At 37.7% G+C, this 23,233-nt stretch overlaps 1 protein-coding gene across 2 annotated transcripts in view; it reads left to right on the forward strand.

Annotated features, from left to right (window-relative positions):
- RIOK1 (RIO kinase 1) overlaps window positions 1-22,772 on the forward strand; it is a 27,239-nt gene extending 4,467 nt beyond the window's left edge. For both annotated transcript variants that reach the window (XM_087890307.1, XM_034429107.2), the window contains exons 3-18: window positions 302-497; window positions 1,869-1,959; window positions 3,459-3,528; window positions 4,037-4,079; window positions 5,368-5,460; window positions 7,327-7,439; window positions 7,543-7,623; window positions 9,736-9,822; window positions 12,329-12,466; window positions 14,445-14,548; window positions 15,037-15,143; window positions 17,564-17,629; window positions 18,754-18,873; window positions 19,947-20,000; window positions 21,036-21,188; window positions 21,355-22,772. In XM_087890307.1, the coding sequence (XP_087746433.1) occupies window positions 302-497; window positions 1,869-1,959; window positions 3,459-3,528; window positions 4,037-4,079; window positions 5,368-5,460; window positions 7,327-7,439; window positions 7,543-7,623; window positions 9,736-9,822; window positions 12,329-12,466; window positions 14,445-14,548; window positions 15,037-15,143; window positions 17,564-17,629; window positions 18,754-18,873; window positions 19,947-20,000; window positions 21,036-21,188; window positions 21,355-21,465 (1,627 nt within the window). In that variant the 3' untranslated portion in view covers window positions 21,466-22,772. The remainder of the gene's footprint in view (window positions 1-301; window positions 498-1,868; window positions 1,960-3,458; window positions 3,529-4,036; window positions 4,080-5,367; window positions 5,461-7,326; window positions 7,440-7,542; window positions 7,624-9,735; window positions 9,823-12,328; window positions 12,467-14,444; window positions 14,549-15,036; window positions 15,144-17,563; window positions 17,630-18,753; window positions 18,874-19,946; window positions 20,001-21,035; window positions 21,189-21,354) is intronic.
- The last annotated feature ends 461 nt before the right edge of the window (window positions 22,773-23,233 follow it).

The following is a 23,233-nucleotide window of genomic DNA, read 5'->3' on the forward strand; positions in this document are numbered from 1 at the left end:
TGATAAGCTCAGCGTTTTAGCCACTGAGCCACCGCGTCCCTTATAAAAAGGAGCCAAATATACTGTAAAAACCAACATCACTTTATGTATTTGCATCAATACTTATGAGTTTAATAAAGTTCCCACTGGGATTGTAGAAAGTATCCCAGAAGAGTTAGCTCTTCTGGTAAATGGATGTTTTGTGACTAGTTATGCTCACTATAGCAGTGTGTCCACTGTATGTTGTCTCCATTGTTTTGAAACCATTATAGAGTCAGCCTATTAAGCCTTTACTAAATATTCTTCTTTTTAAAAAAAATAGCGAAGCCTCGCAGGTTGTTCAACCATCTCAGGAGGAGAAGGTGATGGTTAAAATGCAACAGTCCCATCTGAATGAGGAAGCTGATGCGGATGAATCATATGAGAGCTCTGAGGATGAGGAGGATGGATGGGATTGGGATGATGATATGGGAAAGCTGACAAAACGGAATCCAATGGCTGGTGGAAGAAACCTACAGGTGTGTAATAAGTGGATTTTTATGTATTACTTTTAGATGTATTTGCCCTGGTTCCTATAGACCAGGGCTATCAAATGTGCGGTCTGGATCCGTTACACGCTGGCCACGCCTATGCCAAGTTTAGTGAAGGGGAAAAAGTTCTGATACATCATATGACGCTGCCATGGCGATGCGAGTTTGACACCCCTGCTATAGACTATTGAATTATATGACTGTGGGTATAGCTTGTTTGGACCTAGTAGCAAATTGTAGTATAACATGACTATAAAACCAGGCCACTATCCTGGCTTACCATAATGAGTGGATTTAGTTTTTATGTGACAATGTATTCAGCTGTAAACTACACTTGTGGGCATTTTAATTTGAACCTTTAAAATTATTTTATAGGAAAGTAGTCACAGTGCATTGGGAAAGTCAATAGTCTGAATGCTTAAGTATTCCATTTTGCTTTGAATAACAAAAAAATGTCCTAGCCTCCTGTAGAGACTAGCTGATAGTTTCAGGAGTTTTTGCACCTAGTACTACCTAAGGTTAATTACTGTCTTAATGTGTGATGGTGAGCCATAGCTTAGTGCTACTTGCATAAATGACAGGCTTGCAAAGTATGAGGCTTGAGCATTTCCTTTTCTTTCCCATTCACACAACCCAGAGGAAGAGTAAACCAGAATTCTGTGTCATTTTAGCTAATTCAGCTTGTTCTGCGCAAACCAAGTTGTAGTTTAAAATAAACTCTAGCCAGCTAAAGAATCTAGGAATTTTGGTGGTTTAGCGTATGTGCCTATATTTTATTTTAAACCCCAGTTCGTTGATGTTCATGCATTGCTAAGCCACCAACTAATTAAAATGGAATTCTGATCTGTTTTTTTCTGGCCACACAAGGACTGAAAAAGGGAAAGGAGGTGCATCAGTTAAAATCTTTGGGTTCTTTTTCACTGGTGCATTCCGTTATGCTGTGGCTCAGCACAAAACTCAGTGCAAAACTCCCACTGTCTTTAGCCTTCTAAAAGTCAAGTTACATGTCTTACTATACTTCCTGAATTTGATGAAATGTGTTTCTTAGGCTAGCTGATATATATGCTTTTGCTCCTATGGCCTTAATCGTGACTGATGCATTTGGAATGGGCCACAAGATTCTGCATTCCCTCTTGAGACTCACCCTTCAAACTTACTCATGGATAAGGTTATAACAGCACTTGACTATACATGCTAACTAGTGTTTGCAGGCCTGGGGAATTTGCACATAATACGGATAGTACTGGGGGACATAATCATGCAATTGCCTTTTTTATTGTTTTTCAGATTAAGAATCTGTGAAAGTGTGCCTTTAGAATGGTTTTAAAATGGAATTTGACTTAATAACATTTTTTTCAGCCAAACAAACAGATTCCCAGCAGCAGTGCAGCCAAAATGTCTACACCTACAGATAAAGCATTAAGAAAGTTTGAAAATAAAATCAATCTAGGTAAGTAGACCATTTAGAATTCCAGGATTCCAGAAGGGCTGAATCGGGTGATAGTTTTTAAAAGATGAAATTCAATGGATTAATGTGTTAATCTGTCCTGGAAAACTATTAAAATGCCTCTGGAAGATGTACAAAAACTGGTTTTATTTGTTTCTGTGATGGAATAAAGTTTTGGCTCATCAAAAATAGACTTATAGTCCCCTGTTTCACATTTCAAATCATATTTTACTAACAACTATAGCAGGATTATAAGATTATGAAATGGTGAAGGTCATCCTGTACAGGTGCCTTTCAGGGTAGGCCAGTCTACATGTGTCTCAGCTTCTCTTTTTTCTGTTAGTCATATCTTTTCCTAAAGAGAAAGAAGGGATAGGAAAACACTACGCTTTGCAAGTTGTAGCTGAAAAACAAACCACACCTGGATTTCCTGGATTCTACCACCATTACCAAGCTGTCCTCACTGTCATCTAGTCTATTCTCAGAAACCATTCCACCAGCCAACTAACTTAAGCAGATCCTTCTTTCAGGTCCTGGCTACTCTTGCTGGATCTCTAACTACAGATTTTTCCTCCTTGGTAGACGCAGTATCACCATGTCATACAAAAACAACTCCAGAATACACAACAGACCTACTCCTCCATTACATAATGCTTCCTTTATAGCTTTACAGCTAGAAAACAAGATGTTTTATTAAGCCATCAAGCTTATGACATTAAGCTTGATTTGGGCCCACAAAAAAGAGTTTTGGTACCATTGCATCATCCCAAATTCACTGGGGCAATTCAACCTTCCACAATCCCCTCCAGATTTCAAGCAACCCCCCAACTCTGTTCTCTGTTAAATATGTCTTGAAGACCTGACTTTCTCTTAGCTTCGGGCCAAAGTAGGATGAGGACTTCCTCTAAGATGGTGTTATATCCATTCCCTCAGGATGACTCTCTTTCTCTGTGTCTGTCTCTATGTCTGTCTGTCTGTCTCTCACACACACATGTTCCTTTATATTTTGCGGTTTTTAATTGTGCACATTTTCCAGAGACATTGAGAAGTTGAGTGGTTTGAGGGCTTTTTCACCCCTCTGCTGCGGCTCCCTGTCACTCAAAATATGTGTCACAACCGCCAATGTGCAACACCCTCAGGCACACGATTTATTGAGCTTTTCAACCCCCGGTAGGCCAGCCATGGATAAATCCAAGAAAAGAAAAGTTTCAGAAGAAACTAGAACATTTAATTCAACTACATATGCTAGTTTTGTGGCCGCTCAAGAAATAGTCAGGCACGGGAAGGGTTTTGTGGCTCCTGGTGTTTTCTTTTCTTTTCTTTTCTTTTCGGGTACAAATGGCTCTTTGAGTGTTTAAGGTTGCAGACCCCTGCATTAAATGTTATAAATGCATTGCTTGTTTTCTAGAAGTATGTTCACAATGAAATTATGCATGTTATTTTTGGACAGCAGTGTTGAAGCAATTTTTAAAGAGTGGGATGTGTGTATGTGTGTTTTCCAGACAAGCTGCGTTTTGCTGATTCTGTTATAAATAAAGTTACAGAGAAGTCTAGGCAAAGAGAAGCACATATGTAAGTAATATGGATGTGCAGAAATGTTGTAGAGAATATATAGCTGTTAATTGATTGACATGGGTTTGTAGTACAATTAATATAATAATACATTATTTTTTGATATAATATTACATTCTAAGAGAGCCTTGCAAAATTAACATCGCAGTCCTGCAGATGCCTCCTCAGACTTTTTTGCCTGATCATTTAGGACTAGGCATGCATTCCTAAAAAGTGAGGTTAAGATTGGTTTGGTAAATTAAGTTATTTCCAATTTTGTTTTGGCATGTTCTTATCTAATGGTGATACTGTTTTATGTTCCTGAAAACCACTCTAATGTTGCTTGACTGAAGTCTCTGTGAGTTGCATTATGAAGCTCCCTGGTTTTAATTCCTGGAGAATGTTTTAGGTTTTCTGTCCTGTTTCTTGGCCCAGAATATTTTCATATTGCTGGCATGTAGCTTAAGTGTTGAGATATTTGTATTTTATTCCAGTACAATGGATCAATACAATGTTTTGTTTCTGCTAGGTACCGGGTAAAAGATAAATCAGACAGGGCAACAGTAGAACAAGTAAGTGATGTGAATTATCAGTTGTAAAAAAATGTATTGTGAGAATTCAAAGTATTTATCCTTTAAAAGGAAACTATTCAGCCAACTATATTCTTTAATAGCAGTGCATAACATTGTAAAGTCAATGTGAAATCTCCCTTTTACATTATACAGTTATGCTTTATCCAGATGGGTTTTCTCCATTTCATCAGGTTATTCCAAAATCCTATCTGAGAATGCTTAGAAACTTTTACTGCACTACTGGTCTGATGTTGGGAGAGCAAAATATAGGTGGAGACGTGTTTGCTTCCAGATCACATTGATGGATGCTTTTGGATTATATTCTGTCCAAGTTAATTATTATTTGGGTAGAATAATAAAGGAAGTTTTATTCTCCAGTTATATTCTGCAATATTTCATGATTGTATCTCTCTGCCTTCAGAGGAAAAAAAATCAGTAAGATTTCAGGTGCTCTATCAGAGAATTATAGACTTCCAGTAATATAAACCATGATTAATTGGCTTCTTTAAAGAATTGCTTCAGTTGAAATAAGGTAGTCCTTAAGACCCAACACACTTATATGTGTATTTGTACAAGTGGCCCTCATTCTCTTGGGACTGGAATTATAGTCAGTAAGTGGTGTGATCTTAAGCACAATATCACATGACTGTGTTGCTTACTGATGGCAGTTATGTCACTTCCTGCTGTCATATGATGTCATAAGCAAACCATCACAGGTTGTTTAGCAAAGACATCATATGGTTGTCATTTGTAGCCTCCTGTCAGCTTCCCCATTGACTTTGCTTTTTGATAGCTGGGAGTGAAGTTGCAGATTGTGATCACATTACTGCAAAGTCACTGCAATAGTCACAACTACGAGAACAGTTCATAAGTACTATCCTTTCAGTGTCGTTGTAAGCTTGAATAGTCACTGAATGAGTGATCATTAAATGAGGACTGCCTGCATTGATCTGTAATTTTTTAATCAGACAATAATGGATAGAAACACATATTCATTCATAAAGTTGATATTTCTCAGATGCTTCATGAATCCAGCAGTGTTCTATAAAGGCTTATGATGTAGTCATGTTTTGCTCCTACATTTTAGTGAAATGTCATTTAAACTTTTAAGCATTTGCAAAGACTAAAAATTTGCAAAAGAAAACAAGTTGGAAAAAGAATTGGTATAAACTTTGTAGGAGAAAAATCTTGGCTTTGAACAAATAGGACTTTCTTAGATTTTAAACTTGAAAGTGATTTATCCACATCTTTGTAAGGATTGGATTTGATGGTGTTTTGTCTTTCTAAGGTCCTGGATCCAAGAACACGAATGATTCTGTTCAAGATGCTTAGCAGAGGTGTGATATCCGAGATCAACGGTTGTGTCAGTACTGGAAAAGAGGTTGGCTGAATCTATAGTTTGCTAAAAGTAATCTTGCAATGCATTTTTAAAAGTCTTGTGATTTGTATTACATGCTTTCTATAATTTTTCTGAAAAGTCATTTTGGAACAAAGAGGCTCCATTCTTCTGCATCAGGACTGGCAAGGATTCATAGATACCTAAGATTTAGCTTTGAAAAGCTAAGATGCAGTAAGGCTTGGACTTGAAAACACTCAGTTTCGGTTGTCAGATGTAATGGTGTGTAGGAATGTCCTTGGGAGATAGGGCAAAGAGACACAGCGAAGGGAGCAATCAGATGCCAACTTATCCTATAGCAGAAATGTGGGTGAGTCAAAAGGCTCAGAAGAAACCCTCCCTAGTTTCTTAGGTTGTAAAGGGGATGGCATTTCGGGGGGGGGGAGGGGGAGAGATACTTTCACACTTGAAAGAATCTGTTAATATTATAATGTACAAAGTTATAATAAAGAAATATAATAAAGTAGAATTAGCTCATTTGACCATGTTTCCTGTCTGGTTTACTTTACAAGACTGACATGAGGAGAGCAAATTTTCTACCTCCATACTTTTCCTGTGATTAATTAAACACCTTCTAAATCACTTCTAGTAGTGACTGTAGAAGAGCAGGCAGCAAGCAGGTTTTGCTATAATTTTTTTTTAATAATTTTTTTTTTAAAACAAACAAACACATAATACATCAATCCTTCCATGTGTCTTCTCGGTGTTTCTTCCGTGACTACTACTACTTTTTATTACTCCTCCCATCTTCATTTCTCCTTGATAGTTTCCATTTCTCTGTTGCAATATTTTCCCCAAATTACAATACATTTAATATAACATTCTCCTTATTTAATTATCGCAATCTTTATATTTTCTTTTTAACCAATCATAAAATTTCCCTTATATCTTATAATAGTCCAGGTTTTGCTATAATTCTTTTTCTTAACATTTAACTATAGTTTCACGAGCTGGGTCCTGGGTTGAGTCCTCATAAACCAGAGCTTAATGTAATCTGACTGTGTATTCTAGGCTTTTTTAAAATAAAAAAATCCTGCTTTTGATGTCAGATTAGACTTGAGGGCTATCCAGGCGGGCTATCCAGGCAGGCTATCCCTTTCAAAAATAATAGGTATTAAAATAATGCCTGAGAAGACCGATGTGGAATGCAGTGACATAATTTGCAGAATTACAATTTGCAGCTGTCATTAAATGCCTCTTTTCATTCAAGCAGTTCTGCGCGAAATCGAGGACACAATCCAAACAACTTTTTGTACATGTGGACATAAGTTTACAAATACAGAGAGCTATTTTCCCCTCCACACATAGATTATGCATGGTAAAGAAGTATTTATTTCAGGTCATTAATGCTATGCATTATTATTATAGGAGTGGTATATCTCTATACAAAATGATTCAAGTGTGGGCAACTTTTTTTCCCCATTCTGTTCAGGATTCACCTGTTTGGAAAGGAGTAAAGGCAATTTAAAATATGAACAGTGTGGTTTGTACCCCTGTGATCTATAGATTTAGCCTGGATGGTTATTGGATTCATGGGTCATGCAGTTGGCCTTTGACAGTCCTGTTTTTGTAGCCAGAGTATCATATACAGTAGATCTCAAAATTAATGCTAAACCTAATAATAAATCATGTTTAATAAACTATAGTGGCTAGGTTCATTAAACTCAGATATATCACAGTGTGAACATAGCCAGTGATCCAAAATAAACTCTATTACGTGTATTAAACTCTGTGCCATATAGTAGTTAATTAAAACAAAGTAATTTTAAAATTATTGGTTGACTTCTCAAATAATATATATCAATCTATATATTGACACATTTTTGTTATATTTCTTTGCATTTTTTCCAGGCTAATGTGTACCATGCCAGCACTGCAAAAGGCGAGAATAGAGCAATAAAGATTTATAAAACTAGTATTTTGATGTTTAAAGATCGGGATAAATACGTGAGTGGAGAATTCAGGTGAGTCTATATTGCGTACTTGCTTCTGGATTTCACTTTTCAGTTGGGTTTTTGTTTTTTTTTTTACAAAATAAACATTCAATCTCTCTCTTGCCATTCCAAGGTTTCGTCATGGATACTGTAAAGGAAACCCAAGAAAGATGGTCAGGACATGGGCAGAAAAAGAAATGAGGAATTTAACCAGGTGAGAATTGACATTCTTCCATTTTCAGCTTGACTTCAGGGAATGATTTTAATACTCTGGAAGTTAAAATAAAAGCATTTCAAGTTTTTAAGAAGCAAAATGTTCAGGAGATGCAATTCTTTCAACTATTTATTTAGGACCAACATCAGAGTGCCTTGTTCAGGGATTCCTGCTGAACTCCAGAACAAATTTGTTCTTTTAAAAGCAAAATAATTTAAATACCCGTGTTTCCAGGTTTAGAACATTAAAAAAAAAAAAAAAAAAAAAGCCATGAATTTTGTTTTTATTTTCTAACATGTACAAATGATCCACATTCAGAATCAGAAATATGGCAATAAAAGCAGGAAAATATACATATTGAGTGATCACATTCATATGATACTCATCTTCAAAAACTGATATCTGACAAACCACTTCAGGCAAATGCATTTTTCAGTCATCTCTCTTTCCCAGAGTAAGGAGAACTTTTGACCTTTAAAAAAAAAAAAAAAATTATTACTATTTTTTCTTTAAAAACAAGAACAGAAACAAACACAAAACATAAATTTCCATTTTACAACAGTTTTATATCAGTCTTCTTTTAAATTTATGTTTTTTCCCTCCCTGTCTTTAGTTATATTTATATTTGTGGTTCCTTTGTTCCTTATTTATGTATATATTTCTTTTCTGTTATACATATTATTGTATCTATATATTACTTTACATATATTGTCTGTTTAGTGGCATATTAGTAATCCTTCTTACTTGCTGTTCCTGACCTCTAGCCATTTATACCATTTATTCCATATTAAATAACATTCCGTTTCATCTTTTTCTTTTATCTCTTTCGTCTATTTGTCCATCTCTGCACAATCCAAGACTTTCCTTATCACCTCTTCTTCTTTTGGTATAGTGTTGCTTTTCCAATTCTGTGCATATGTTATCCTGGCTGCTGTTATAATACGTAAAATTAAATATCGTATTTCTTTGGTATAGTTTTTGGAGATATTCCCAATAAAAATAGTTCCGGTTTCCAGTCTACATAGTGTTCAGTTATCTCTTCAAGCCACTTTTTGATTTTAGTCCAATATTTTTTTGCAGATGCACACGTCTACCATAAATGATAAAATGTTCCATAAGATTTCTTACATTTCCAGCAAATCGGTGACATATTTGGTAATATCTTGGCGAGTCTCGCCGGCAGAAGATGCCATCTACAAAACATCTTGTACTGATTTTCCTTATACGCCGCTGACATGGTCAATTTCACATTTGTTTCCCACAATTTTTCCCATTTCTCCAGTTCGAGAGCTTTTGATCTTTAACAGCCAAGCAGTCTCAAAGAGTAGAGGAAGGGAAGAAGGATATTCCTTCCTTTTTTTTTTTTTTACATCTAAGCCTAAAAGGCTTAGGCAAAACATGAACAAAAGGCAAAACATGAATAAAATCTTAACTGATTTGTGAACCACATCGATGTGTTTTCTCACTATTTGACAAGTAATGGATATTTGGCCATGGAATCCAAAAACTCATATATAGTTCTACAATAGGCCCTTCTTAGGAATTGAGTAAAACTTAACAATGGGTATTTTTAGGTTTAGTTCTCAAGTGGATGTCTGAGTAGAGGGCCTTAATTTGGAGTAAGTATCTGGGCTCCAAATTTAAATTGGCCAGTTTCTTTCACAGAATATTTGTGCTCAAGTCAATTCATGTTAACCCTTGAAACAAAAGGGATTGTTTCTGTTTTTAAATTGAAGCACATATCCCCATTTGAGATCTTAAAAATAGTTTTACACTGAAAGGAAAAGCACCGCTATCAAAGACTTTGGGAAGAAAATAATTATTTGTTAACAATTTATGTACAATACTTAACATTTAGCTTCAAGACATGAGAATGAAAATGAAAGGTGTCAGCAAGATTGGGAGAGCTTGTGAGGCTTTCTTTATATATTTTCTTGCTTTATATACAGTATTTCCTGACTAAATAATTATGAAGGTAAGATAAATATTATTGGACTAAATGATCTTCTGAATTTTTGAAGCTCTTTTCTGCACATAGGACTTTTTTTTAATAGGTGGTAGCAGATATATCAAATAACAGCAGTTTTGTCTTTTTGATTTCTTGTTTGGTAGGTTACATACAGCACAAATCCCATGTCCAGAACCCATTATGCTAAGAAGTCATGTTCTTGTGATGGGCTTTATTGGCAAAAATGATATGTAAGTATATTCAAGTGCTGTGCGGCTGGATTCAAATTTTGTGTTAAGCCAGGATTTATTTTAATTATGGTATACTATGCAAACCATAGTGGCCAAAGTCACACAGAACATCTATAAACATTTATGATTTATAGATTCACACACTTAAACACATTCTTCCATACGTCTATAGGAGTTATTTAAGAAGTATAGCATGGGAAAGGGCTATATAGGAAGTCAAGTACTAATTTATTAGTGTCTTCCATTGCATTGGTCAATGTTTTATAAACCTCAACAACTTTAAAATGTGTCCATTTTCAACTCCAAGCTGAAAGCTTCAACTCCAAGCTGAAAGCTTCCTCTAGTCAGCTCCATGCTGACTAGAGGAATTTGGGGAGTTGAAGTCCACATATCTTAAAATTGCTGCAGTTTGGAAACACTGGCACAAGTTTGTAGAATCAAAGCTTCAGAAGAATTGTTCCTCTAATGCATTTGTCAATTCTAGCAAAACTAGTTAGATGGCGGATCAATACAGTACAGTCAGTGTGAAAGCAGTAGCAATGTGCAAAATATTTCGACTCTGAATTGTCTGAGCCTGAGTGGCGTAGGAGGCTAATGCCTCCTACTGAGGCAGCATTTAACATCCAGCTGCCTGCAATTACTGCGAGTTCAATTCTCACCAGGCTCAAGGTTGACTCAGCCTTCCATCCTTTCTAAGGTAGGTAAATTGAGGACCCAGTTTGTGGGGGCAATAAGCTGACTTTGTAAAAAATATACAAAAGTATGAAGGCTATTGCTTAATGCACTGTAAGCCGCCCTAAGTCTCCGGAGAAGGGCGGCATATAGAAAAAAAAATTGTCTCAAATTGAAAACATTCTGCTTCAAATTTAAGAGTGTTATTTTCAAAAGCGGAATAGGTTGATTCAGTCAGCCTGAAGCACTTCTGAAATTATTACATTTCTAATGGGAAAGAGCTGCTTTTGGCTTGAAATATTTTTTTCAAACTTGAAACCGGATGTTTTTGAGTTTGAAACATTTTGCACTCAACTGGAGGATTATTGTTGTAATGCTATCCATGTCATGGAAACCTTGAAGCTGATTATTGTTATCTGAGCAACAGAAGCCTCCAGTGTCGAAGTTGGATTTAATTTGAGCACCCCAAATTAAGCATTGTTCTCTGCAGGAAGATTGCAACCCTTTCCACAACAGGTTAATTGTTCTTGTTGTGACCTAGGCCCGAGTAGTGATTACCAAACACAATTCAGCCCTGAACAAACTTATTTTATTAAAACAGCTGAGAATTAATTCATTCTCAGCTTAGTCCAAAACAAATTCTTCATAACCAGTCCATTGGCTTTATCACCAATCTTTGATGTCTTTGGTAACCTGCCAAAGGCTTTTCTTGGCAAAACCCCCACAAAGTTCAAGAGACGCTGACAAGAAGCACTGGAATCAATGTTGCTTTTCTACAAAGAACCCAACAGCTCGTTGCTCCTTTTTTAAGCCTAATGGGAGGGGCCAATCATCATCTGGCCTTACTCCCGAGTCGTCCTTTTTGCTTCAGATGCTCTTGCCTTCTGGCAGCTCTTCACATGTGTGCACTAGGAACACGCTCGCTCCGGAGTCCGCGCATCGCTCCCAGATGGCCCTGGCCCCATCTCTGCCTCCGATGCAGAGCCCTCGTCCAGGCCTTCCCCTGACTCCAGGACTGGCCCATTGTTCTCCCCAGCCTCCTCACTGACCAACTCCACTGCCAGGTCCGCAGGCTGCTGGTGGACCACAACAGTTCTGTTTCTGAAGCCGAAGAAAACAAATCAAGGATATTCAGTTGCTAAAGTGCATTTTTGTCCTGGAAACTAGATTGACCTTGGCAGCTGAGCATCTTTAATTTGTCTTTTAAGCTACCTAACACTCAATTAAATAGTGCTGATGCTTACTTTTAAATTAAAATGCTAGTTGAAATATTAGTTTAACAGGTCCTTTGGAGGAGGGGGGGGGAGTTCATCCTTGATGTCCATTTAATATCCTGTTTCCCCCAAAATAAGACATCCCCTGATAATAAGCCCAATCGGGCTTTTGAGCGCATGGCAATAAGGCCAAGTGCTTATTTCAGGGTTCAAAAAAATATAAAACAGGGTCTTATTTTCAGGGAAACACGGTAAATTGCTTTCTTCATTTTGTTGTACATTGTGTAATAAGATCTTCATATGCATGAATTAAAGTACGACATATAAGCAGAGTTTTTTTTAAAGTGCATGTCTGAATTACTTTGGATGCAAGTGCAAAGCAGGTAGACTGATGCACCACGCTTAGATGCAGGCATGCGAAAATTGGGAAAAATAAAGAGTTTTTCACTTTTCCTCCTAAATGTTTTGTTTTTCTCATGTGATTCATATTTCTGCTTATGTGGGAATTTATTTTGGCCTTATGTAGTTCTCCTTACAGAAAGACAGCGATTGCAGTATTTAAGGAAAGGGACAGTTGGAGAGATATATAAACATTGTATTCTTTGTTTCTTTTCTCCAAGGCCTGCTCCTTTGTTGAAAAATGCCCAGTTATCAGAGTCAAAAGCCCGAGAGTTGTACCTGCAAGTCATACAATACATGAGAAGAATGTACCAGGATGCCAAGCTTGTTCATGCAGATCTCAGTGAATTTAATATGCTGTATGTCTTATTTTTGTTTTTCAACTTTAACATTGGGACTTGAGGCATTTGCATAATGACTATGTGGGGGTTACAATCCTCCCCTTAAGATAGGTATTGTTTAGCAGAAAGCATATCCTCCAGTCAGTATCTCTCTGGGGACCTCTTAGAGCTACTCTCTGGGACACTTTCTGGATTCCCAGTGTAATTTAAGCCATCTGCTGCTGAGTTGTGAATTCTCTGGATGCATTCTGACCTGAGAGATGACATATTTTCCTCTGCCCAGACAGGACTGCACAGAAATTAGTTCTTGCATTGCAGGGATGAAGAACAGTTGATAACTGAACTGTTGCAGAAATGAAGAAGCGTTTGTTAGTTATCCAGCCCGATCAAGTTGTACACCATCTCACTTTGCAAAGATCTCAATTTTCAGGAAAATTTTGGAAGTCGCTCCAAATCTAGGTAGCCTTGGGTTTCAAAATCACATACTGGATATTGGTAGAACAGAGTGATAGGGAAATAAGAGTTGAAAGAGTTGAAGAATTGAAACACTGCATATTTGCCTCCTGTCTGTCCACTTTTTCTGTCAGGGAATTGCGCAGCAGGTATCCAAATGAAGTCAGAAACACTGACACAAACTTATACAGGTAGTCCTCGACTTAAGTTCACTTAGTGACCGTTGCACTGAAAAAAGTGACTTATCACCATTTTTCACACTTATGACCTTTGTAGCATCCCCATGATCATGTGATCAAAATTCAGATGCTTGGCAGTTGACTCATATTTATGACCGTTGCTGTGTCCCGGGGTCATGTGATCACCTTTTGCGACCTTCTGACAAGCAGAGTCGATGGGGAAGCCAGATTCCCTTAACCGTGTTACTAATTTAACAACTGCAGTGATTCGCTTAACAACGGTAGCAAGAAAGATCATAAAATGGGACAAAACTCACTTAACAAACTTCTCACTTGGCAACATAAATTTTGGGCTCAATTGTAGTCATAAGTCAAGGAGTACCTGTAGTTTTATATAAATAAATAAATTTTACATCAATATTTACAGCAGATAAGATAGTCAGGCAAATAGGAGCCTCATGAAATGAACCACAGAGCATGCCGGGCGCACACAGAAGAAAAAGGCAGGAAAACAGAGAAACTTTCCTTCCACACCTACAGCAACTAATCACAGCACAGATTGCCTCACACAGGAGCTAGCACTCTTCAAGCTATCAACCACAACTCTGTTGTGGCTCACTGCACAACCCTGCTGCTCCAGCTGCTAAATTTAAATGTCTTAACATCTTCTTTCAAACTGACTTGCTAGATTGGCATTATTTAATTAGAATGACAGCTTCATTACAGCAATTAAAACTCTGTGGCATTCATTCGTCCAGCTGTCTCCCAAAGACTGATGTTTTCTGAAAATGCCATAATAGATATAAGATACAGTATTTGGAAATAAATGTATTGTGGTTTGTTTTTTTAAATCAAATTTTATTGATTTGTTCTTTCACACACACACATTTTGTGAACAGAGTATTGACCGTATCATATCTTATACAACTTGTCATATCCAAATATACTTTACATAGTTACAGTTTCTGCCAAAATGTTCTTTTTCCCTACTTTTTTATCTTATCTTAATATTTCTATACTTATTATATAAACTGCATCACCATAAGCCCTCAAATCCTAATTTCTTAACATTATTTCAGTTAGTTATCTTATCCATTATTAATCATATATACAGTATTCTCTTTTAACTTTCATATTAGTTCGTTCTTCATCCTAATAAATTTAAACATGCTCGAGGTTCTACCACTTCATCTCCCTTGTTTTACAACAATCCTTCTCCTTCTCTCTTTCTCTTCCCACCCTTCTTCTATCCTCTTCTACTTTTTTCTTTCTTCCTCTCCTATTCTTCTCTACTTCCCCTTCCTTCCCCCCCCTCCTTCCTTAATACTAATATATTGTGGTATTGATGGTTTCCCTTTTTCCAGGTATCACAGTGGTCAGGTATATATTATAGATGTGTCCCAGTCTGTGGAGCATGATCATCCACATGCTTTGGAATTCCTGAGGAAAGACTGTGCCAATATCAACGGTGAGGAGATAATATTTATTTATTTATTTGATTTGATTTGATTTATATGCAGCCCTATCTCCATAGGACTCAGGGCAGCTCACAACAATAAAATATCCAAATAAAAGCGTGTTAAAATACATGTTAACCCCCCCAGTCCAGGCTGAACAGCCATGTCTTTAAGTCGCGGCGGAAGGTGCGGAGGTCAATAATATTCCTTGTGTGATTTAGCTATTCAGTAGAATTGATCATATTTAAACTGCATAATTGGATATTTCAATTTTAAAAATAATCCTGATGGTTACAACTAAGATCGTAATTCTGATGTGCTTGGAGTGGGGGTGCTTAAAGATGGATTATCCAGGAAAGCTTTTTGTAGCGCCATCCAAAGCATCTGCCACATAAATGAACTTCTAAATCTTGTGGGACAGTTTGGAAGCTGAACTGGAGCCATCAAAGTTTTTTGTAAGTAATAATAATTTTAATGTCATCTTTGTCCTTTCTGGCAGATTTCTTTTATAAGTACAATGTTGCGGTGATGACAGTGAGAGAGCTCTTTGAGTTTGTCACGGATCAATCTATTACGAATGAGAATATGGATGCCTATCTTGAAAAGGTAGGGCTTGGTTTATCTTTTATGAAAATATATTCATATTGAAGGTTCAGGCAGGTAATTCTCACTTAGCAACCACAATTGGAAGCAGTAACTTAGCCATTAAGGGAAGGGTCACTAAGTGAAACCATTCTCATGATCTTACCTCAGTGTTCCTTTGCTTTACATGCCTGCAAGTCATAATTACAAGGATTGATCATAAAATTACTTTTTCATCACTGTCATAACTGAATGATAACTAAATACAGTTCCTAAACAAGGACTATATGTTTGCTGCCTTGAGTTATTTGTAAAAATAATAAAGGCAGGATATAAATAAATAGGACTATCTGTATTGATATTGTACTTAAATCACTATTTCTGAGGGGAAAGTATTTGTTTATTGCGGGTAAGAGAAGCTGGCTCCTCTGAGACTTTCTATAAAGGTAAAGGTTCTCCTCGCACATATGTGCTAGTCATTCCCAACTCTAGGAGGCGGAGTTCATCTCCGTTTCAAAGCCAAAGAGTCAGTGCTATCTGAAGCCATCTCCATGGTCATATGGCTGGCATGACTAAACATCAAAGGCGCACGGAACGCTGTTACCTTCCCACCAAAGGTGGTCCCTATTTTTCTACTTGCATTTTTTACGTGCTTTCGAACTGCTAGGTTCGCAGAAGCTGGGACAAGTGACAGGAGCTCCCGAGGGTGGGTTCCTCCCGGTTCGGCCCAGTTCTCCCGAGCCGGTAGCGGTGACAATATGACATAGACCAGTACCTCTGCTAAATCCTAAATAATTGTCACATGACCATCAAGACATGCCCACAAAATAAGCCACGCCCACAGAATCAGTAGTAAAAAATTTTAGAACCCACCCCTGAGCTCACCCCATTACGCGGCACTAGGGATTCTAACTGCTGAACTGTCGACCTTTCAATCGACAAGTTCAGTGTCTTAGCCTCTATAACATGCTATAAAAACTGATTTCCCCATCTTGTTTATGAGATCTGAAGGAAGTGAATCTTTTGAAAATGTCCTTTTTCACTTGCAACCAAAGCCATTGTGTAAGAACAGTAATGAAACATGTCGATAGCTGCTACTATTACTACAGTCGTGTTGGGAGACCAAAGCACTTCTGGGTTGAAAGGATTGATTGGTGACACTACCATTGCCCGGGGGACGCCCCGTTATAGGCTCCTTTCGTGTCCCCGTTAAGTTGCCCACCAAAGTGGTACCAATCTATCTACTATCTGTAGCTGCTGACTTTATCAAAACCTTATGGGGCTATCTGGAATCCAGGGGCATTCTTGGAGATAAAGATGATTTAGAGGACTGATGAGCTGCAGCCTGCCAGCTTCTCATTTTGTTTAAAATTAAGTGAAATTAAGTTAACTGCAGTGGATCAGGCAGTCTGGTGGACTTAAGGAAGCTGTGCAGTAGCTCATTGGTGCCCATGAGCATTGTACCGAACATAACACATTAACAGTTTTAAAGGTCAAATGTGGCATTATCTATTAAGCAAAAGCCACTTTGGGCAAGATCCAATGAATCTGGTATAGAATTTAAATTATGTGTCCTGATCTGCCGCTTTCAGAAAAGATCTAACTTCCACATTTTAGGCTAGTTGAAGTTCACGGACCGCTCTTAATGTACTGCAGTATTTTAGTGTAGAAATGATAAGCATGGTTGGTTGGCTGACATCCTTTCTATCTGCTTCAGAAAAGACATAGTAGGTAAGTCAGCTCAAATTAATACAGTGCACTCCCAGTCATGTACCGTACTAAGAGTACTAGATTCTCCAGTAATTGCAAGCCAGCTCCCTCCCCCCACCCCCCCAATCTGTCCCTTCTGCAAACATAAGATCCATGTGCATTTGCTTCAGACTGAGCAATTGATTTCCATTTGCCAGTTTTGGCTTTTGTATCCTGAGCATTCTGATATAAATGATGCCCCATAAATGAAGCAGCAAATTCCTTCAAATACTGTTCAAAGGTCCTGTTTCTCCAGGTCTGTTATGGAGCCAGTGATGATCTAGTAGTGGCAGTGAGCTATACAACATCAGAGCTTTTTTAAAAGAGGCATTAACACTTGGATGGGAGAATATGTGTCATTCTCTAAGAATTGGTTCCCAGACTGATAAACAACCAGTTGCAAATTTCAGTACTATTGGGGGGGAGTGGAATTGGTTTTCTTGCGGAAGGCAGTTAGAGAAATAGAGTATCTCCATCCCAGTGTGCATGGAGATATACTGCTTCCAAATTAAACACAATTAGTTGCTGGGAATTCTTCTAACCCATCCATCTCAATAAATCTTGCTAAAAAGAACTTGGTAGAAATTGTGCTTAGGGGAAAAAAACACTTTGGTAAAGGCAACTGTCAAAGAACCTAACTAGCTCTTTTGAATGAGTTTTCTGATGTTAAGAATTTATTTGTCAATATTTTGTAGGTAATGGAAATTGCATCTGAGAGAACAGTGGAAGAAATATCCAATCAGAATAATGTAGATGAAGAGGTAAGCCAGTGGCCTAAATAAATACATCATGTCTCTTCTGAAAGAACCTGAACTATTCCTCTGTATTTTGATAATATTCAGGAATATGTTTATTTTCAAATGATTCATCAAAGGTTTTAACAGAGTCTGTATTTTTATAGCCTTCGAATAATTGCAGTAATTTATTCCACCATTATAAATTTTATGTTTAAATAATTAATAAAGTGCAATAAAGATTCCATCCTGGAAGTATATTTTATTTAAGTCTCTTCTTGATCGCCATAATTTTTGTGGTCTTTTTTTAGTTCTAAGAAAATACCTTTAATTTGCAATAGAGTTAACATTTTATTTATTTATTTATTTTATTTTTTAAATTTTTATACCGCCCCCTCTCCCGAAGGACTCGGGGCGGTGAACAGCCAAAATTAAAAACACACAATACAAATATTAAAATACATTAAAACGAAATTAAATTTACTTTATCCATAAAATTCCCCAATTAAAAGATTTTTAACCCAGCCCAGCTTGCTGAAATAAAAAAGTCTTCAGGGCCCGGCGGAAGGTCCGGAGGTCCGGGATCAGTCGTATCCCTGGGGGTAGCTCATTCCAGAGGGCGGGTGCCCCCACAGAGAAGGCTCTTCCCCAGGGGGTCGCCAGCCGACATTGCCTGACAGATGGCACCCTGAGGAGGCCCTCTCTGTGGGAGCGTGTTGGCCGGTGGGAGGTTATCGGAGGCAGAAGGTGGTCTCGTAAATAACCGGGCCCTAAGCCATGATTAAATGAAAGAGTGTAATATGGTTAATACAGGATGTTGCTTTCCATATTGGAATGGTTCCAACTACACTTACAAAATGATTTCAGAAAAAAAAAGCCATTTAAATATGTCCCAAAGGTACTTTTCAAAAGGCAACTGGACTTTCTTGTTTTTTTTTTCTTTGAAGATGTTTTCGCTTCTCATCCAAGAAGCTTCTTCAGTTCTTAAACATGTTTCTGCTTTTTCAAAAATGAATCTGAATTACACTTTAGTCCATCCTGGCAAGCATATGAGTGAAAGACCTCTTATCTCCTCCTCTCTTAGCTGATCAATAATAACTAGAGAAAATATAACAAGTGATTTATCAGATTATGCTTAATTCGTCTTCTAGGTGTTCCGGAAAGCTTATATCCCTAGGACTCTGACAGAAGTTAAGAACTATGAGAGAGATGTGGACATAATGATGAAGCTGAAGGAAGACGATTCAGTCCTCAGTGTGCAGCAAGATAATGTAAGCAATACTGGATTGAGTGGAACATCTAAAGAAATATGCTTATTTATGTGTGTGGAATTGATTAGTGTATCACATTACATATTGGGTTGGATTCAGACTGGCTTGAACATAAGGGTTATGCTCCGAGTTGTTGGGAATCAGGCAGCAAAGAAATTATTATGGTTGGCCATAGAGGCAGGCAGATGTTTATACTGGATTTTGTAGGATATACGTGTTAAAAAGGTGCTTCCTTCTGGAGGAAAAGTCTCCTTTCTCCCTGTATTCCCTGTATTTGTTTCTCTTGTTGCCCCAAAGGGTCCCAGTGTTGTAGAGATTTTCATGAGACATACAAAGCTGTGGGATGAGGAAGAGTTGTAACAATTATCTTTTCTTCTTGGATAGAGATTAGGGGTGAAATCCAGCAGGTTCTGACATGTTCTGGAGAACCGGTAGCGGAAATTTTGAATAGTTCAGAGAACCAATAGTGGAAATTTTCAGAGAACCGGTAGTGGAAATTTTGAGTAGTTCGGAGAACCGGCAAATACCACCTCTGGCTGGTCCCAGAATGGGAATTTTGCAGCGTCCTTCCCCTGGAGTGGGGTGGAAATGGAGATTTTACAATATCCTTCCCCTGTTACGCCCACCAAGCAACACCATGCCCATCAAGCCACGCCCACAGAACCAGTAGTAAAAAATTTTGAATTTCACCTCTGGTAGAGATCCTCTGAACACCCCACTGGAGTCACTTTAATACTGACAATGAAAACAACAAATTTGCTATTAAGAGTTTTAAATTAATCTCTTCTCATTTCTCATTTTTTAAAGAATCGTTTGGTCTAAAAAAATATTAGAGTAATAATTTGAGGGTTTTTTGGACAGAAGCTCAGAATGCAATGGCTGCAACCCCAGAAGCATGTTGAATAGTAACAGCAACAAATACTTTTTTGGTGAAGTAATTGGTGCTTTCCGTCTCACTAGAATGTAATATAGTGTAATGCTGTATACAAGTCAGATCTTTATTATGATCATCGACCAAAGATTTGAAAAATCCACATTCAGATTGTTTTGCTATTGTTCTTTGTTTTGTGCAGATTCTCTACCAGACAGTGACAGGATTAAAGAAGGATTTATCTGGTATTCAAAAGGTAAGATGGTGATATTTCAGGGCTGTGTTTTTCAGTAATAAAGGTAGTCCTCGGCTTACGATCACAATTGGGCCCAAAATTTCTGTTGCTATGTGAAACATTTGTGAAGTACTTTTTGTCCCATTTTACAACCTTTCAGCGAATCACTGCAGTGGTTAAGTTAGTAACAGGATTCTTGCGTGAATCTGGCTTCTCTGTTGACTTGTGTCAGGAAGTCACAAAAGGAGATCTCATGACCCCAGGACAGTGCAACCGTCATAAATATGAGTCAGTTGCCAAGTGTCTCAGTTTTGATCATGTCACCACGGGGATGCTACAACGGTTATAAAGATGAAAAATGGTCATAAGTCACTTTTCCCAGTGCCATTGTAACTTCGAATGGTCACTAAACAAACTGTTGTAAATCGAGGATTACCTGTATTCTGATTACAGTTAAACCTCTCCTGACTAGAGTTTAGATTCAGGATCGTGCTAAGCCCAACCTTAGTGTGACTTAAAATGATGTGCAAATATAATCAGTGTTTGTAAATCTAGACTTATGACTAGCTATTTTTAATTCTTTAACTATGTTTTTGGAATATCCTTGCTGGTCACCTGTCTACAGCTATGTTAATGGTTCAAACATATAGATCCGTGATGGCCAACATGTGGCACGCGTGCCAGAGGTGGCACACAGAGCCCTCTCTGTGGGCATGCGCGCCATCGCCAGCTGCTCTTCTGGTTTTCGGCGCACGCACATGTGCTGGCCAGCTGATCTTTGAGTTTCCGGGGCTCAGGCGCATGCACGTTCCGGTTTGAGCACTTGGTGTCAAAAAGCTTTGCCCACACTGATACAGATTCTCCTTTGACAGTCCTTGCATTCTTAAAATCCAACTTAGAGCAACCTTTTGGAATTCTTTGTATGTCTTGGACATTGGCTTCCAGTAGTATTCAGCTCTCGGAGAACATTGTTAAGGCTGACCTTCACATATCCAAAGAATTTCTGATGGAGGGCAAGATTGAAGAAAAAAAACCGAATCTTTTGGTTTGTTGTAGGTTCCTGCACTCCTTGAAAATAATAACGATGAGGCAGATTCTAATGATGAGGATGAGGATGATAGCTCTGACAATTCAGACTCATGTTGTAAGGAACAGGAAGACTCGGGGCTTCTTAAAGACCAACCTGCTGAAACAGGTGTTGACAAAAAGGTTAGTGGAACAGCTTTCTTCAGTTGGAGAAAATATTTTTGCGTGAAGGGGAGGCTGCTCTGAGTGCCGTGTTCATCGCTATAGAAACGTCCTTGCTGTTCTTTTGTTCTTTAAAACAGAAAAAAGTTGATTAATTGATGTTTCTTACTTGGGTCTACTTTTCCAGGAAAGGAAGAAAATAGTCAAAGAATCTCAAAGGGAGAAGAGAAAACACAAGATTCCAAAGCACGTAAAGAAGCGAAAAGAGAAGGTAGCAAAAATGAAAAAGGGCAAATAAATTCTGGTGATCATTTTTAAAAGTTTTTCTTGTTTTAGTGAGTCACTATTTTGGAGCAGAGTCCATTCTGATGCATATCAACAGAGCACCGTGACAGGCTAAATTGTTACCAGATTGACTTGCTCTTGTGTACTCCTGCAGAATCAGAAGCTCCCACTAAGAATATTTCATGTGGAGAAATGAAAACAATTTCACAAACGTGTTTTTTAAAAGAAATCCAGAGAAATTGATGCAACATACAATTGTATATTTTGTACTTGCATAGTGACCCCAACATGTAAATAATTCCTTTCTTGTTCCATGATCAATTATTTGGATAGATACATGGGTAAATAATGTGTGGGAGGAGTTTACATAGTCTTGTTCATTTAAGCCAGGGATGTGCAGTGGATGGTCCTGCAGACATTGGACCTCACCTCTTAAAATTTCTCTTTTCATGCTGATGTGAAGGATGATGGGAATTGGAGTTAAGCAACACCTAGAAGGCCAAACAGTAGCCTGTTTGTGATGAAAACTCTTCATTCAATTTCAGTGAATTGTCTGCATGAAAGATAATCTTGTACTAAGAGGAAGAGTTAATGAAGTCTTGCTAGCAAATATATTCCTTCTCATCCTGTCCCTCTGCAGCATTGACACTACATTTGGGAAGGGGTGGGGTGGGGGGAGTTGTTTTCAGAGGAAAACCACACTTATAAATAACACGGTTTTTATCACTCTCATCTCTATCTGGATCTGTGGCATAGTGCTCCACATGTTACTTCTTGGATTCTGTTTGTCAGCCAGTTTTGCCTGTTTGGCTACATGGTAGGGAGCTTCAGTAGAGTCCTGTTGCCTAGGTAACAGACTAACAGATTTCTCCTTCTCTTTCGGGAAATGTGATTGTTCTTTCTTCATTGTGCAAGTTTATGAGTAAGAGTGACCTTTCTGTGATCAAGAGAATACTTCTGTAACTGTTCTTGATTTGAGTTCAATTTGCTTCACTACGGATGAAGCATTGTAAGGATACTTACAAACTGAGTTGACACCAAAGATCAATAATTTACATTCATTACTCAATTGTTTTTAAAAGTTGAAATCAAGTTCAATGACAGGGCACTACCATCTCCAAAACATTATTAATTAACTTTCTGAACTATTAATGGAATCACTGAACTTTATCAAATTGGTTTTATTCTGATTAAAAACTACAAACAACAATTCATGGCTCAGATGTTTAAGGGGCAGCAGTATTTTAACAGCTGTCAGTGGTATAAATCCATTGCCACTGGTGTCATTTTCTTTGAAAATAAAACTCAAAACATTCTGCATTATGTTTGTTGATTTATAAAAAAAACCTATCACTCTCTGCCCAGTTTTATAGGAATAATAACAAAGTGGTTTCATATAGAGATACATTTGACAGCATTGTTTTCATTTTTAAAAAGTTTGAATCCCCTGGTTTGAGAATAAATATGGGGGACTGTGGCATTTTGGATGTTGATGTTGAATGAATACCAGAAACCCAGCAGCCAGCATAGCCAATTCAAGGGAATGCTGAAAATTAGTTCACCAATATCAGATATCCCATTCATTTTTTAAAACTAGCATAATATAATTGTGATGCCAAACAAAAAACAATAGTGAAACCTGTGACAAAGAATATTACTTCAAACATTGAGTTATGGTGCCTTATTATGAGGCGTGGTGGTTAAAATGCAGTACTGCAGGCTACTTCGGCTGCCGGTTGCCGGCAGTTTGAATCTCAACAGGCTCAAGGTTAACTCAGCCT

Source organism: Pantherophis guttatus, chromosome 3 (genome assembly GCF_059756535.1).
Source record: "Pantherophis guttatus breed Tessera chromosome 3, ASM5975653v1, whole genome shotgun sequence".
Taxonomy (NCBI): Eukaryota; Metazoa; Chordata; class Lepidosauria; order Squamata; family Colubridae; genus Pantherophis; species Pantherophis guttatus.